Source organism: Aythya marila (assembly GCF_965140915.1).
Source record: "Aythya marila genome assembly, chromosome: Z".
NCBI lineage: Eukaryota > Metazoa > Chordata > Aves > Anseriformes > Anatidae > Aythya > Aythya marila.
In genome coordinates, this window is record NC_139080.1 from 72,098,898 (window position 1) to 72,115,416 (window position 16,519).

General features: G+C 40.5%; 1 protein-coding gene across 1 annotated transcript in view; it reads left to right on the forward strand.

Annotated features, from left to right (window-relative positions):
* Positions 1 to 15,839: 15,839 nt before the first annotated feature.
* Positions 15,840 to 16,519, forward strand: part of LINGO2 (leucine rich repeat and Ig domain containing 2) — a gene marked incomplete at both ends in the record, with an annotated part of 166,046 nt that continues 165,366 nt past the window's right edge. Inside the window, one exon of the mRNA XM_082784324.1 lies at positions 15,840 to 15,881. Coding sequence (XP_082640450.1) covers positions 15,840 to 15,881 — 42 coding nt within the window. The remainder of the gene's footprint in view (positions 15,882 to 16,519) is intronic.

A 16,519-nucleotide genomic window follows, 5' to 3' on the forward strand; every position in this document is an offset into this window, starting at 1 on the left:
GGTTTTGTTTTGTTTTGTTTTGGGGGGGAGGGGAGGCAGAGGATTTATTTTTCTCCATATCTCAGTTTTTTGAAGCCATTGAATCATTTGGATAGAAACTCAAAAACCATACACCTGAGCCAGGTCTTCCTCTGATGTTTTTTGTTCAGACAGATGAGGTCTGTAAAAGCTTTAAACAACCAAATAGTCATATTTGGATGCTTTATGATTCAGCAAAACTGATTTTGTGCTCATCATTCTGCCACTAAGAATAAGCTGTCTCAACTCCATCACTGACATTATTCTGCTTCAAAGAAGTATTTGCTCATTATTAACAGGCAGAGGAAAATCTAGTGATACAGTAAGAACAGAGTTCCTCAGAGTAAATTAATCCTCTCACCTGATATAGGTGTTTATATATGTATGTTTATATATATATATATTTATATTTATATTATATATATATGTTGGTTTTACAAATCAGGATTTTAATTTTTGTGTTTGAATAAATTGTGACAGAAAGATAATTAATTAATTATTGAGACAAAATAAATTGTCTAGGTCATGAAGCATGTTAGCCTGTTGTGAGATTGTTCTGTTCCAAGTGTACGTAAGGTCTGTTTTTTTTTTGGAATCATAAATATTTCAGATGATACATTAATTTTAGTGAGCCACGTGCCTTAGTGGAATCAAGTATAGCCATCACTGAAGGATGCCAGATAATTTCACATCAGTGATTATTATATTTGATAACACTGACTGCAATGTGATTGTATAAACGAGAAATTGATTATTGTCAAAAATAAAACAATAGGAGCTACACAACCAGGACTTCTGAGGTCAGTGGTAAACATTATATCCATTGACTTTAATTGGATGCAAATAAAATTGGCATTTTTTTAGCTCTAGGTGCTAGATCAGCTGAGGAATCTAAACTACCATTACAACATTAGTTCTGAAGGCTTGAAATACATTTTGTAGATACTATATTGAACTAGGAGTAGTTATTTTTGGGGAAAAAAAAAAAAAGGCAAAAGAGTTGATATAGATCTGTTTGGGAATACAAACAGTACTACGATACAAACAGACAAAATAATTCTGTAATGTGCACAGTACTGGAAGAAGCATGACTAAGCATACTTATCTGCTCAGTTTATGAGACGGTAGTTTAAGACATATACATGTATTCTATGACATATAGAACATAGATTCTATGACAATATATTTTAAGACATATATTCTATTCTACAGCTAAAAACTTGTATTCTGTGAGTGCTTTCTACCTTTCATTGTTGTCCTTGCCTTAAGGAGGGTAATTTTTTTTTTTTTTTTTTTTTTTTTTTTTTTTACCATTGAGCAACAACTCCCATTATGTTTTCCAAAATCACTCCTTTTATTCTCTTTGTTCCACTCAGAAGGAAGATGCACTTCCCTCACATTATTGCATTTGATTCTGATAAAATATTAATCTGATTAATACAAATCAGCATTTTTTTGTTGTTATTCTGTTTTTGTTTGCTTCTTTTGCTAAAACAAAAAACTTCATAAAGCATTATGAAATTTGGAAAGTTTTGGTTTTTGTTTTGTTTTGTTTTGTTTTCTGCAAAAGTAGTTGTCCGAATTTTCTCCTTATCTGCATGTCAATGCAGTTGAAATTGTCAGAAGTTGCAGTGTCTTTAAACTTAAATAAATATCAGTATGTGTATGTGTACACAGAAGTATACACTTAAGGAGAAGAATGCCATTTTGCTATACTGAAAATCAGAATTCATCTATAGTAAACCTTTTTCTGAGACACAAATAATATGATTTATTTTTGTGTTAGCTACTTAGGAAATTCATTCTATTCAAGATCAGCTCTGTAAGTTCCTAATCTAATAAACTGAAAATTTCAGGAGGCTTGGGAATGGTGTAAGGTAGGAGCTAGAATTTTAGGGAAGATTAATCTTGAATTACTCATGGTACAAATTTGCAAATGTTCTTTATCTGACCAGATTCAGTATGCATGCGTTTTGGATTGTCTTTTGGCCCCCCGCAAGGGAATTGGAAGTCAGGTTGATGAAGATGGGGAAATACACTTTTATTTGTGGTGGCCAATAAAGCAACAACTGTTAAGATGAGATTACTTTGATTCTTATATTGCTGTGACAGTTCCTACAAAGGTCTTTTAATGAGGTGAACCTAAATGCAATATCTTGGATGATCCCCATAACCTGTGCATTTTGCTATAGTGCAGTTAAACCTGTGAAATTAAGATGAGTTGAATAGTTGAACTATTTGTATTATAATAAGGCAAGCTTTGTAGTAGAATAGCAGTATAGTAATTGGACTACAAATCTCTTATATTTCAGGGATGAAAGGTAATTTCATACTTCCACAAAACTGGACACAGCAAGTACAAAGCTTCATGATTTAAGAAATTGTCAAGGGTGTGGAAAGTAAACAAATATTTTCAGTAATTATTTGAAATATATATATATATGCCAATGCTCATATATAGGGGGGATGGCTGGGGGGGAGAAGGGGAGTTGGGGTACATGTGTGTATAAGATGCATGTGCATGCAATTCAGGGATGGCAAGGACAGGCTATCAGGGAAGTAAAGCTTCTTTGTGGTGTCTCAAAAAATACAGCAGAATTGTCTGTTTAGCAAGAGGGGTTAGGTGTCTTGAACTCAAGCGGTAGGATCCTCAGATGTTATAAATAGCTATCACTTTTCTGAAATCACTATATATAAAAGAGCAAATAATCTTCTCCAGAGATTCTTACATGATAGAGTATGAGAGAATCGTGGTGCCATTCAAATATGTCCAAATGGCAGAAGTTAGAATGTGAGAAGACTCATCAAGGTGTTCCTTTGCAAAATAAGCTGCTCCCAGTGCTCTGGCTACAGTGCTTTGTCCAATGTGCTGACATGAGCATTGGCAAACCAGGAGAAATTCAGTCATTATGTTCCCCTTGATTCCAAAAAAGCTGAGTAAGAGGTTGGCGCTAGGTATGTTATTTTCTGTCATCTGCGAGATTGGTATTTATTTTTGAACAGTGTTTGTTAACTGTTACTGCTGCCGCAGTAACCAGTGCTGCAGAGGGAGTACAAAATATTCTTGATTCTTGCTTCATAAAATAGTTGCTTTAGTAATATTTCTTGCTAGGCTGTGTAATACAAAATGAGATGAAGGTTGGGAGGCTGAGGTGGGCAGGAGTGTACATTACTGTGAACCTCCTTCTTGGATACTTCAAAAGAGGAACCGAGGAACTGAATAAATTACACTCATCTCTTCAAGGTAGCTCTAAGTCAGAAAGGGGCATGCTGCTTGGTACTGAAGAACCTTGCAACCTATGTATCTAACCAAAAGATTTCGGATAATAGGACTTTTTGTTCTTAGATAACTTAATTGTAGAAGTTTTAATAGGTGAATTTTATTTTCAAAGGTGCAGTGATCATCTCCTGGACTTTAACCCATTAAGTCTTAAGGTAAGTCATTTATACTTTCAGTAACAAAATTACTTGATCTGAATATATTGTGTGCTATTGTTTGTAGTTATATTGAAAGAAGGTTAAAAATGAGTTGGTTTTAGTTGTATGTTTACAAATTATTGATTTTTTTTTTCTCTGTGTGGAAGAGATGGCATATATATTATGTCCTTTTGGTTGACCATGGCAAGTTGATCACAGGCCATATATCTCACCACTCTTAACTGAGTGGAAGAGATTTAACTGATTCATGGGTGATACGTTGTGTTCTGTTTTGTAACTTCCATTCTTAGTTTATGAGGCCTGAAAACGGAAGAAAAAAATGCAGTCTCTTCACAATTTTGTTAAACCTTTCTTTATTGAACCTTAAGTTTTGACATAATTTGTATCAAAGCTTCAGTTCCTGGAACTGGATCATTATTTTAGAATTTCTGTTTTCCTTTCTATATAAAAGGAGGCTCTATACATCCAAGACCACAGAGGAAAAAAATGAAGAGATGAATTTCTACAAATGCAGGAAATAGCAAAGAAAAAATGCAGTGATTTTTGAAACCAAAAATATTCTGTTTTTAGAACTTGATTTCATGATTGTTGGTGCTCTCCATGCATGTTTATGTTTTCTTGTGCTCTGTGAATGGGAGGCTAGAGAGATTAGAAAGCCATATGAATACAGTTAGAGAACAATTCAATGAACTCTTCAGGGTTTATTCTATTTTCCTGTTATCTGACAGGTATGTTTTTTCACAGTCTTGCACCCTTCAAGGCCTGAAAGAACATTTGAGGAGTCCCTGTTTCCTGCAGCCCACACTAGATTCACTGGCAAAGATATCCCCGCTTTTTTGTACATATGTTTCCTTGTGGCTTCCAATAGACCCATCAACATTATCAGAGTTCAGAACTATTGTTCTTGCAGTAGCTTGATGGAACCAGGTTGTGTCAGAGCTGTTGCAATAATAAACTTTGTTCACGACCCGCTTCAGCTGCTGCTCATGTTCAGAGCAATGGACAGCTCCTGTGATGCAAACCAAACGGGCCATTGCAAAACTGGCCAATTGCATTCCATCAACAGGAAGTGAACCAACAAGCAGTAATAGTCAGGGATGTTAGTCAATCAGGAAGTCAGTCAGTAGTACCACTTTCCATGCAGGAGTTCCAGTCAGAAACGAAAAGTTCTTGTCCCCCGTATTGCTGGCTAATTCATTCCAACAAGTTGTCATGGTGCTCTTATCTGCAGATTAACATCTGACAACATTTCATAGAATCATAGAATCATAGAATATCCTGAGTTGGAAGGGACCCTTAAGGATCATCAAGTCCAACTCTTGACACTGCACAGGTCTACCCAAAAGTTCAGACCATGTGACTAAGTGCACAGTCCAATCTCTTCTTAAATTCAGACAGGCTCGGTGCAGTGACCACTTCCCTGGGGAGCCTGTTCCAATGTGCAACCACCCTCTCTGTGAAGAACCCCCTCCTGATGTCAAGCCTAAATTTCCCCTGCCTCAGCTTAACCCCGTTCCCGCGGGTCCTGTCACTGGTGTTAATGGAGAAAAGGTCTCCTGCCTCTCGACACCCCCTTCCGAGGAAGTTGTAGACTGTGATGAGGTCTCCCCTCAGCCTCCTCTTCTCCAGGCTGAACAGGCCCAGTGACCTCAGCCGTTCTTCGTACGTCTTCCCCTCCAGGCCTTTCACCATCTTCGTAGCCCTCCTCTGGACACTCTCCAACAGTTTCATGTCCTTTTTATACTGTGGTGCCCAGAACTGCACACAGTACTCGAGGTGAGGCCGCACCAGCGCAGAGTAGAGTGGGACAATCACCTCCCTTGACCTACTAGCGATGCCGTGCTTGATGCACCCCAGGACACGGTTGGCCCTCCTGGCTGCCAGGGCACACTGCTGGCTCATATTCAACTTGCTGTCTACCATGACCCCCAGATCCCTCTCTTCTAGGCTGCTCTCCAGCGTCTCATCGCCCAGTCTGTACGTGCAGCCAGGGTTTCGCTGTCCCAGGTGCAGGACCCGGCACTTGCTCTTATTGAACTTCATGCGGTTGGTGATCACCCAGCTCTCCAACCTATCTAGATCCCTCTGCAAGGTCTTTCCACCCTCATTCGAGTCCACAACTCCTCCAAGTTTGGTGTCATCAGCAAACTTGCTCAAAATACCTTCTATTCCTAAATCCAGATCGTTTATAAAAATATTGAAAAGTACTGGCCCTAAAATGGAGCCTTGAGGGACCCCACTGGTGACTGCCCGCCAGCCTGACGCAGCCCCATTTACCATAACCCTTTGGGCCCTGCCCGTTAGCCAATTGCTCACCCATCGTATGATGTTTTTATTTAGCTGTATGGTGGACATTTTGTCCAGTAGGATCCTATGGGAAACCGTGTCAAAAGCCTTGCTGAAGTCCAAAAAAATCACATCAGCTGGTTTCCCTTGGTCCACCATACGGGTGATCTTATCATAAAAGGAAATCAGGTTAGTCAGGCAGGACCTACCCTTCACAAATCCATGCTGGCTGGGACCAATGACTGCTTTGTCCCCCAGGTGCGCCTCAATAAGTTCGAGAACCATCTTCTCCATGATTTTACCAGGCACTGATGTGAGACTGACAGGCCTGTAATTGCTAGGGTCTTCTTTCTGACCCTTCTTGAAAATCGGCACAACATTTGCCAGCTTCCAGTCTACCGGGACCTCTCCAAATTCCCAGGATCGTTGAAAAATAATTGAGAGAGGTTCCGCGATGATGTCCACCAGCTCTTTCAGCACCCGGGGATGAATCCCATCCGGACCCATGGACTTGTAGGGATCCAGGTGGAGTAGCAAATCCCGCACATGTTCAGGGGCGGTTGGGAGTTTGTCATCCCCACCGTCCCGGTCCTCCAGCTCAGGGCACCCTGGGTCCCGAAGCCCATCATTGGCATTGAAGACAGAGGCAAAGAAGGCGCTAAGCGTCTCTGCTTTGCCTATGTCATTGTCTGTGAGGAGACCTTCCCTATCAAGGAGCGGCCCTATGTATTCTTTAGTTCTCCTTTTTCCATTCACATATCTAAAAAAAAAACCTTTTTATTTTCTCTCACAGACACAGCCAGCTTCAACTCTAGGTGTGCTTTGGCCACATGAACTTTCTCCCTACAAACACGAACAGCATCCCTGTATTCTTTCCATGACACCTGGCCCTCCTTCCAGTAGCGAAACACTCTCTGTTTCCGCCTAATCTCCATTAGAACGTTCCTGGTCAGCCACGCCGGCCTCCTGCCCCGCCTGCCTGACTTGCGATATTTAGGAATTGCCTGATCTTGTGCTTCTAGGAGGCATCACTTAAAGAATGACCAGCACTGGTGGACATCGAGGCCTTCAAGAGCAGTTTCCCAGGGGACCTTGCTGACTAGTTCCCTGAGCAGCCTGAAGTCTGCTTTCCCCATATCTAGGGATGAGGTTTTGGTGGCACTTTTCCTTCTGTCACTGTAAATTTTGAACTCAACCACTTCATGGTCGCTATGACCAAGGCGGCCACCAATCACCACATCTCCCACCAGACCCTCTCTGTTTTCTAGCAACAGGTCTAGGAGGGCACCTTTCCTAGTTGGCTCCGTTAGCACCTGCACCAAGAAGTTATCATCTAGGTGCTTCATGAACCTCCTGGACTTGCTCATGTCAGCCATGTGGCACTCCCAGTTAACGTCTGGCAAGTTGAAGTCCCCCATAAGGACAAGGGGAGTTAATCTCGAGGCCTCTCTTAGTTCTGTAAAGAATAATTTATCGGTGCAATCGTCCTGGCCAGGTGGTCTGTAATAGACTCCCACAGCGACATCCCCTTTATTCGTTTGTCCCTTGATCCTTACCCAGAGGCTCTCAACTTTGCCATTGCCGACCTGAAGTTCCACACAGTCCAGCCCCTGCTTCACATACATCGCCACCCCACCACCTCGCCTACCCTGCCTGTCCCTCCTGAAGAGCCTGTAACCATCTATCGCAACACCCCAGTCACAGGACTCATCCCACCAGGTTTCGCTTATGCCGATGATGTCGTAGTTGCGGAACTGGACCAGGACTTCTAGCTCATCCATTTTATTCCTCATACTGCATGCGTTCATGTAGAAGCACTTCAGGTGCGTCTCTTTACACTCAGCACCTTGTGGATCTGACCGAAGGACCTCATTGGAACACAGCCCCTCTGATTCTAGCGTACCATCCCTTAGGTCTTCACCGGCGTGCCTGGTTTTAGCCCCTTCCCCCTTTGACTCTAGTTTAAAGCCCTATCTATCAGCCCTGCCAACTCCTGACCAAAGATCCTTACCCCTCTCTGAGAGAGGCGCATCCCATCCAGTGCCATCAGGCCCGGTGTAGCATAGACCTTCCCGTGATCAAAGAACCCAAAATTCTGCCGGTCACACCAGTCTCGAAGCCACGAGTTTATGTGAACAGCATGCCTTTCAGCTTCGATCCCCCCTATCGGAAGGACAGAGGCAAACACAACCTGCGCCCCTGATCCTCTAAGTAGTCGCCCCAAATCCCTAAAGTCTCTTTTGATCGCCTTCGGACTTCTCGTTGCTACTTCATCGCTACCAGCCTGAAAGACCAGTAGCGGGTAGTAGTCAGTGGGCCGTACCAGGCGCACTGGTTTGTGATTTCAATTATTTCAGACCAGTTCTTAGCAGTTGATTATACTAGTAGTTTTGGATTTTTTTAACATGGTTTGCTGATTTGTCAGAGAGAACAAAAGTCAAACAGTTCATGGGGAAGGAACAGCCATGGGTTGTTTTCAGGGGCTATTCTGCCACGAAACAATTAGCTGCTATCAGTCTTCCAAACCAACAACCAGAACTGCAAATGCAAACTATGCTGCTGAAACACTTGATACTTCAGCCTGTAGCCTTTGCATCTGATGTTAGAAATTGATCTCTGAGGACACACATTCTATAACCACCACTAAATATGTATCAGTATAATGCTGAACTTTGTTTGGCCCTACACTGTGGCTTCAGAAAGTCAACCAAACCTATGAGGAGAGATTCAGATATCAGCATTATACTGCTTTCTATATTACAATTTCTCACTCACTATTCTAGCACCTTTTCACTTTCTTCTTTGTTTTGATGTTAATTCCATAATCACATATGTCACAAGCCCTCTGAAAGGACTGAAAATTCATCACCAACATTTAAATGAGTTATCAGAACAGATATATTCATTGCATCTGTGTTCTCCTCTCTCCACTGTCTCCTTCTCCCTCATTTCCCTGTCCTCTTGATTTAAGTGGTAAGCCCTTGGGTCTAGTGTCATAGAGTTATATGATGTAATACAGCAACAAACTCTTACACTGTCTTTCTTCTCTATTAGTACTAGAAAATATTATTTTAAATGACAGCACTCATTTTCTTTGTTGGGACATTGGTGTAGTTATACATTGCAAAACAAGACTGCTAAAACTGAAATTAACAGTGTGATTCCCACACCTGAGCAGGATTTCATGCCATCACACTGTCTAAGACACAGAGGAGCACAGACAGGGCAAACTGCTGTCACCAGTAATGTCACAGAGCCTCTCGATATGTGGAAATTGGGTTCTGTACCATGTCTGCTTCAGCCACAAATACCTGATCAAAGCGAGTGCAAAAAGTAACTCATTCATTTATGAATTTTACTTTCATGATGGTGGAAATGTAACAGAAGGTGTAGGCTTGTTGCGCATGCCTTACTTGTTTGACTTTGCTAGCTTCCATTACCTAGCACACTTTTAGGTATTTGTTCTGTAGGACTGTGTTTTTGAAAGTATCTTCCAGACTTCAGCTTTACTGTCTCTACAGTGCTATTACCTCAGTTAACTTTAAAACTGAGCTGCAGTGATGGTAGAAATGAACAAGTAGAGAATGAAATTGGTGTTAAATATTAAAGCTGTCTACTTAAATAGGGTTCAGGAGGGTTTAGATATAGTGGCATGTTCTTCTTGTACAGATTCTTCTTTTAAATGCCAGTTTTGCTGAATGTCTGTGACTTCAAAAGTCACAGCTAATATTATTGCACTAAAAACACTGTCTTGGCAGAGTACAGAGACAAAATAAGCTTTCTTCTACTGCTGTAAAACAATATGCAATTACAAAACAGATTACACTAATTTGTCTCAAGGTAATGTGAAGTAAGCTAAAGCTATTGATTTTTTATTATTATTATTCTTTTTACCATTTTATCAGTTTTCACAGAATCACAAAATGTTTGATGGCAGGCACCTCTGGGGATAGTTTAGTTCAATGCCTTTGCTCAAACTAGGATCAGTGAGAGCTGGTTGCGCAGGGACAGGTAGAGACAGGTTTTGAATATCACCAAGTATGGAGACTCTATAGGCAATCTACTCCAGTGTTCAACTATCCTCATAGTAAAAAATGTGAAACAGAATTTCCCTTATTTCAGTTTGTGGTTGTTGCCTCTTTCCTCATCACTGGACACAGCTGAGAAGAGTTCACCTCCATTTTCTTCATGTCCTCCCATCAGACGTTTAGATACATCTATAAGATCTCCCTGGGCCTTCTCTTCAAGCTGAACAATCCCAGCTCTCTCACCAGCTCCTTAATGGTCAGATGTACAGCTCCCTTCATCACCTTTCTAGCTCTGTGCTGGAGTCACACTAGTATGTACATTCTCTCGTGTACTTGGGGGTCTACATCTGTTCACAGGATTCCAAATGTGTCTCACAAGGGCTGAGCAGAGGTTACATTCCACTGCTGGCAACACCCACCCTAATGCAGCCAAGCAAGCCTTGGTTTTCTTTACTCCAAGGGCACATTGCTGGCTTATGGCCAGCTTGTCCCCCTAATCCCCCAGATCCTTCTTTGCAGATCAGCTTCCAGCCCATCAGCTCCTACCATGTACCGGTGCTGACAGTTTTTTCCTACCCAGGTGCAGGCCTTTGTATTTCCTGTTGTTGAACTTTGTGAGATTGCTATAGACCTATTTCTCCAGCCTACTGAGGCCCCTCTGAATGGCTGATATATTAACCACTCCTTGTTTTGGATCATCTTCAGATCACTTAGGGTGCACTCTGGGCCATTGCCCAGACCATTCATGAATGGGTTAAAAAATATTGACCCTATTATTGTATCCACCTGTGGCTAAACTACTAGTGACTTGCCTCTTCCTGGACTCTGGGCTACTGAGCACAATCCTTTGAGGCTAGCAGTTCAGACGCTTTTCAGTCTATCAGTGTGCACTTATCTAATGTGTTCTTCATCAGTTTGTAAGTGAGGATGTTATGAGAGATAGTCATGAAAACCTTACTGAGGTTGAGGTAAACAACCTCCAGCACTTTTCTTTTATCCACCAAGCTCATCATTTCATCGTAAAATGCTTTCAGATTGTTAAGCCAGTTCTCTTTCATAAATCTATGATTATAACTTCCAGTCACCTTCTTGTCCTTGGATTTGGAAAGGATTTCAAGAGCTATTCATTGCATTTGCCTATAGTTCTGCAGGTAGTCCTTCTTACTGATCTTGATGACAGGGGTGACCTTTCCCTTCGCACAGTCCTCAAGAGCCTCTCCCAGTAGCCATGACTGCTAAAAGATAGTTGAGTGTGGCCTTGCAATCACATGGGCCAGCTCCCTCAGTGCTCCTGGGGGCATCCTATGGATCCCCCATGGATCCTCATCCACTGCATGAATAGAATCATAGCATATCCCGAGTTGGAAGAGACCCACAAAGATCATCAAGTCCAATTCTTGGCTCCACACAGGACCACCCCAAAATCAAACCATACGTCTGAGAGCACTGCCCAAATGCTTCTTGAACTCTGGTAGGCTTGGTGCCATGACCACTGCCCTCAGGAGCCTGTTCCAGTGCCTGACCATCCTCTTGGTGCAGAACCTTTTCCTAATATCCAGCCTGAACCTCCCCTAATGCAAGTTCATGCTCTTCCCTCAGGTCCTATCACTGATCACTAGAGAGATGAGATCAGTGCCTCCTCCTCCACTCCCCCTTAGGAAGAAGTTGTAGGCCACTACCCACTCAGCCTCCTCTTCTCTAGACTGAACAAAACAAGTGACCTCAGTCACTCTGCATATGTCTACCCCTCTAGCCCATTCACTGTCTTTGTTGCTTTGCATTGGACACTAATACTTTTGTATACATACTTGTATATGCCTAGGTTGTTTAAGTGTTCCCAAACGTGATCCTTCTCCACCAGTGGTAAGTCTTCCTTTCTGCAGACATTCCCTTTGATCTCAGAGACTCAGGATTCCTGAAGGCTTATCTGTCCTATAACAAATGAGGTGAAGAAGGCACTAAGTCAGCCTTTTCCATGTCTTCATCATGAGAGCCCCTGCCACATTTAGAGACAGTTACAGACTTTTCCCAGTCTTCCATTTGCTGCTGATCTACTTTTAGAAGCCTTTTTCATTGCCTTTCACATCCCTTTGAGCTTCATATCCCTCAAAACTCTTTTCTTGCACACTTAGACAGTATCCCTGCTTCTACCTCTTGTACTCTTCATTTTTATATTTGTTTTTAGTCAGGTGTACATCTATGGAGGCCATCTGCCACGATTGTTTGATTTCTGCATATAGTAATGGACCACCCTTGAGACTAGGTTCTCAAAAATTAATCAGCTTTTTCCAAAGAGAGAGGAAAAGATAGTGGAAACAAATCAGTCTGCTACACGAACTCTTCCAAAGATGACAGGTAAAGTAATTCCTAAATAATCTAATTGATTTTATTTTAAATCTGTCATCTAAATTTTATTTATAAACTTTCCTAGTCCAAAGCTTTGGCATGGCTGCTGAGACAAAAAGTCCGGGTCAGCAGTAGTTATGAGCAGTGTTGAGCTTTTCTGCAAAACTAGACCTCCTTGATTAGTCGTTATATCATCCTACTTTCAGCATCTAGAGTTCCAGCACAAATTTTATGCCCTGGGATTGGCTAATAGCTATCTTAGAAATCCCAGGAACTACACATAATTTTTCTGTCATTCCTCCACTTTATGCTGAATCTTAATGTGAAGTATTTTATATAAACCTTGTTGAATTCATGTCACTTTGTTTCTCATTTTTGCTCATTATTCTTCCACAACACTTGAGATTAATCTACAGGCCTCACCTTATCCTTTACTCCTGCTGTTTTGGTAATTTCTTTGTGTCACATGATTCTCATAGTGGATCTGCCCTTTGAAGGCAGTATTGACAGGGAAGGATATCAAACATACTTTTCTTTTACATCATTTTTTCTATTTTACCTTTGGATCTGATTTATTTATAGAGGAATATATAAACTCATGTTTATTGCAACATGTTTGACTTTTCATACATAAATTCTGTTGACGCCTTTGCTGCAGTGATTGTCTTGTACACAGTCTGCTCCATATTCCTTGTCTCTTTTGTCTCTATTTTTAAAGCACTGTCCCATGTTTCACCCTTCTGCTCTATCTTTATTTGGCTTTTGCTGTGCTTTGACACTCAAGTAGGATGAAAGGAGGTTTTGGAGCATCATGAATGAGGAATCTTGTTCTGTGGTATCCTGAACTAACAGGTTATCTTCTTTTGTTAGCACAGACAATGTGCATTTAGCAGGACAGATTTGCAGGACACTTGCTTGATGTTCATGTTCAGAGACATCATGCCATCATTCATGTTTAGGGACAAGTATACTTCCTTGATACTGTTCCTTTTCCCTATTTTTTTGCGCCAAGTTCAGGCAAGAGCTCTCTTTTTAACAATCAAATCTACCTCAATTTCAGCACAGTTTATTTTATTCTGTCACAGAAATGCCCCCTGCCAACATCATTAATAACTTCTAGTTTCTGGAGTTCTTGACCTTTGTCCAGCCAGTTTATCTCTTGATCCTATTACCTTCCATCCTTCTCAGTTGTATTAAAGATCAAAGATGTCTCAGTTTGGTCATACAAATCCTGATGTATCCAAATCTGCAAGTCACTTTTCCAAGTCTTAGCCCATTTCTCTCTTTACACTGTAAAATTAAAATTACCCTGCAAATTTGGAGGAATATCTGGAGGATCTAAATTTGGCTATGCACAGCCTGACATAGTCTGAAAATTTTAAGACAACAGTTGAATAAGACTGCTTTTTATTGCTTTACTGGAAGGTACTGATGAAAGCTTTACTTTTTGTTTAGGCTTCTTTAGGTGTCTGTGTTACTGCATTTCTAAGAAAAGCTTTCTTGCATAAAGATTTGGCTATGGGAATGACTGCTAGAGAAAAAGCACCCTTGCCTGTTGTAGTTTATAGTTTGATATCAGATTTATTCTGAGGCATATTAGTGTGTCCTCTCCTCTGTCACCTTAAAGTTCAGTTCTGTATCTGATCATGATACATACGTCGTTGACCATACATCAATCAGTGGCTGATCAGAATGCATTGAGTTGGATGGAAAAGTTCTGTTAAGATATTGTTGTGGTTTAACACGGCCAGCAGCGAAGCACCATGCAGCCATTGACTCACCCTCCCCCCTGCAGTAGGATGGGGGAGAGAATCGGGATTAAAAAAAAAAAAAAAAAAAAAAAAAAAGCTTGTGGGAGCTTGTGGGTTGAGATAAAGACAGTTTTTTGGGACAGAGAAGGAAGAAAATAATAATAATAGTAATAATAATAATAATATGCACAAAACAAGTGATGCAATAGCTCACCGCCCACTGACCAATGCCTACCCCATCGGGCATCATTGGGCAGCAGTCCCTGCTCAATGCCCAACTCAAGCCAGCCACCACATATAAATTCCTCAGCATGATGCAATATTGTATAGAATACCCTTTGGCAAGTCTGGGTCAGCTGTCCTGGTTCTGTCCCTTCCCAGCTCCTGCTGTACCGCCAGCCTCCTTGCTGGCAGGGTGGTGTGAGAACCTGAAAAGTCCTTGACTCAGTGTATGCACTGCTCTGCATCAACTAAAACATCAGTGTGTTATTAGCATTATTCTCATCCTAAATCCAAAACACAGCACCATACCAGCTATCAGGTACAAAATTAACCATCCTTGATGGAACCAGGACAGATATTCAGCTGATCTTGAAAGTATGTTCCACTAACATTTTCACAGTGCCTGTATTTATCTGAACAGGTGTATGAAGAGAGATCAGAACTAATCATGTAGTTAGGTTCATTCCTACTTAAGTCAAGAAGATGTGATGAATAGATAAAGACAAATTTTGTACATTTGGAAACTGTTTATCAAGTTGATGCATCATGCTTTGCATGCACTGAGTTCTCATTTTAGAATTAGACTAAAAAGTGGTCTTGTCCCTTTGTAGAAATATGTCCTGTTTGTGTACCTTTTAGAAAACATGCTAATTAATGACTGGTGGAGGTTGAATAACAGTTTCTCTTTTTACTCACTGTTTTAACTCAGTTCTTGCAGTCTAAAAAGTTTGATTTGCTAAGTCATACTCTCTATTAATCCAGTAGTGAAATATTCTGCAAAGTTAAATGAGAAGTCTCTTGGACTATTACTTAGGACATTTCTTAATTTGAGTAGAATATTTTATTTCTATCAGGCATTCACTTGTATGCAGTAGCACTCACCCCTGTGCTCATGTGACAGAGAGCATATTTTCATGCTCTCTGTTATAAAATCTTTTGCAACACTTGAGAGGGTGACAATCCTGTGTTAGGAAATTTTCTCAAGGAACCTTCGGAACTATACAGAACCAGAGTGCTGGACAGAACTGTAAATTTCCCTGGCTCCATTAAAGACATGTTAAAATATGCCACCAGAATACTTCATGGTCTGCATGCCTTTTCTTAGTAAAAAGAAGAGCACTTGTCTGGTGTCGATTTGCATTGCATCTGCTTGCAGGTTGTGTTCTCTATTAGAGACCCTGTAAGAAATTGTACCCAGCAAAGCTCTCATGGAACAAAATATATTACCAAATCCTTTCTGTGACATTCCTCAGATAAGATTGTCTTTGGTTCAGTTTATGATCTTCCTTTTGAAATTCATATGAGAAGAGACTTAGAGGTCTATGTGTAGAAGCTGGAATTTTGTTTGTTGTTTTCTTCTGTTTTTAAGATTGATACTGTTTATTAATCCTAAAAGTTTTAATGTGTCAATAAGTACAAAAGAGCTGCATATACTTAGCAAAAACTGTTTCTTTGGAATGTGAGCTTTGCAGTCTCTGTTCTTGGTGTTTACCAGGTGATATAGTGATATGGCCTTGTACACACTCCTTTATAATGTGTTAATTGATTATGTACCTTGTCCACATGGTACCTTGTCCTAGGACATGGTTGCCTATTTTTTAATTAAAATGAAAGAATATCTATGTCTTCCAGGTTTGTTTCAAGCATTTTGAGTGTGGTGTCATGTGAGAGGTGCTGTTGTCTGTAACATGTTGGGATTATCCTGATGAAGTGCTCTATTTTGACCTCACCCAATGGCTAAAAGTTTTGTATGTTAGAGAGTAAGGATTGGACTTTTAAAAGCAGTAAACAGGCAAAGCTATTTAAACCTGTTTGTTTATTGACAGCTTCCAGGCTTATTTCAATTGCAGTTGTTTATAGAATCATATACCAAGTTCCTTCTAACAGGATTTCCTCTTTATTACAATCTTGGAGTAGTAGCTATGGCTTGGAACAAAATTTTGCTGCTCTGTAAGTGCAGTATGAAAAAGATGAGGTTAAAATAAAATTTCAGTCATATACCTCAAACAAAAGAGAAATACAAACTACATTGGACTGAATTGTGTTAAAGCAGATTGCTCATTTTGCATTACTTATTATTTGAGAGTATTTGCACGGTCCTACCTAACTGCCAAAAATGTCTGTATTCCATAAGCACAAATGCAAAGAACCTTCAACTTCAGTTCTAAGCAGCTATTTATTTTGTGCAGTAAGTTGCTATCTTTACTGAAAACATGCTTTCGGCAAAAGGAGATGGACTCATTTCCCTTAAAATGTGTTAACAGGAAGAATCTCTGCTATACCAAGTGACATAGCATCAATGTGAAAACAATGGAAGAAATGTAAATAATTAGGCTAAGAGCAAAATTTAATGGTTACTGTTCTTATATTAAAAGACTGTATGAAGTATGGGCCTAATTGCATGTTTATTTCAAGGTTATTTTAGCTTGG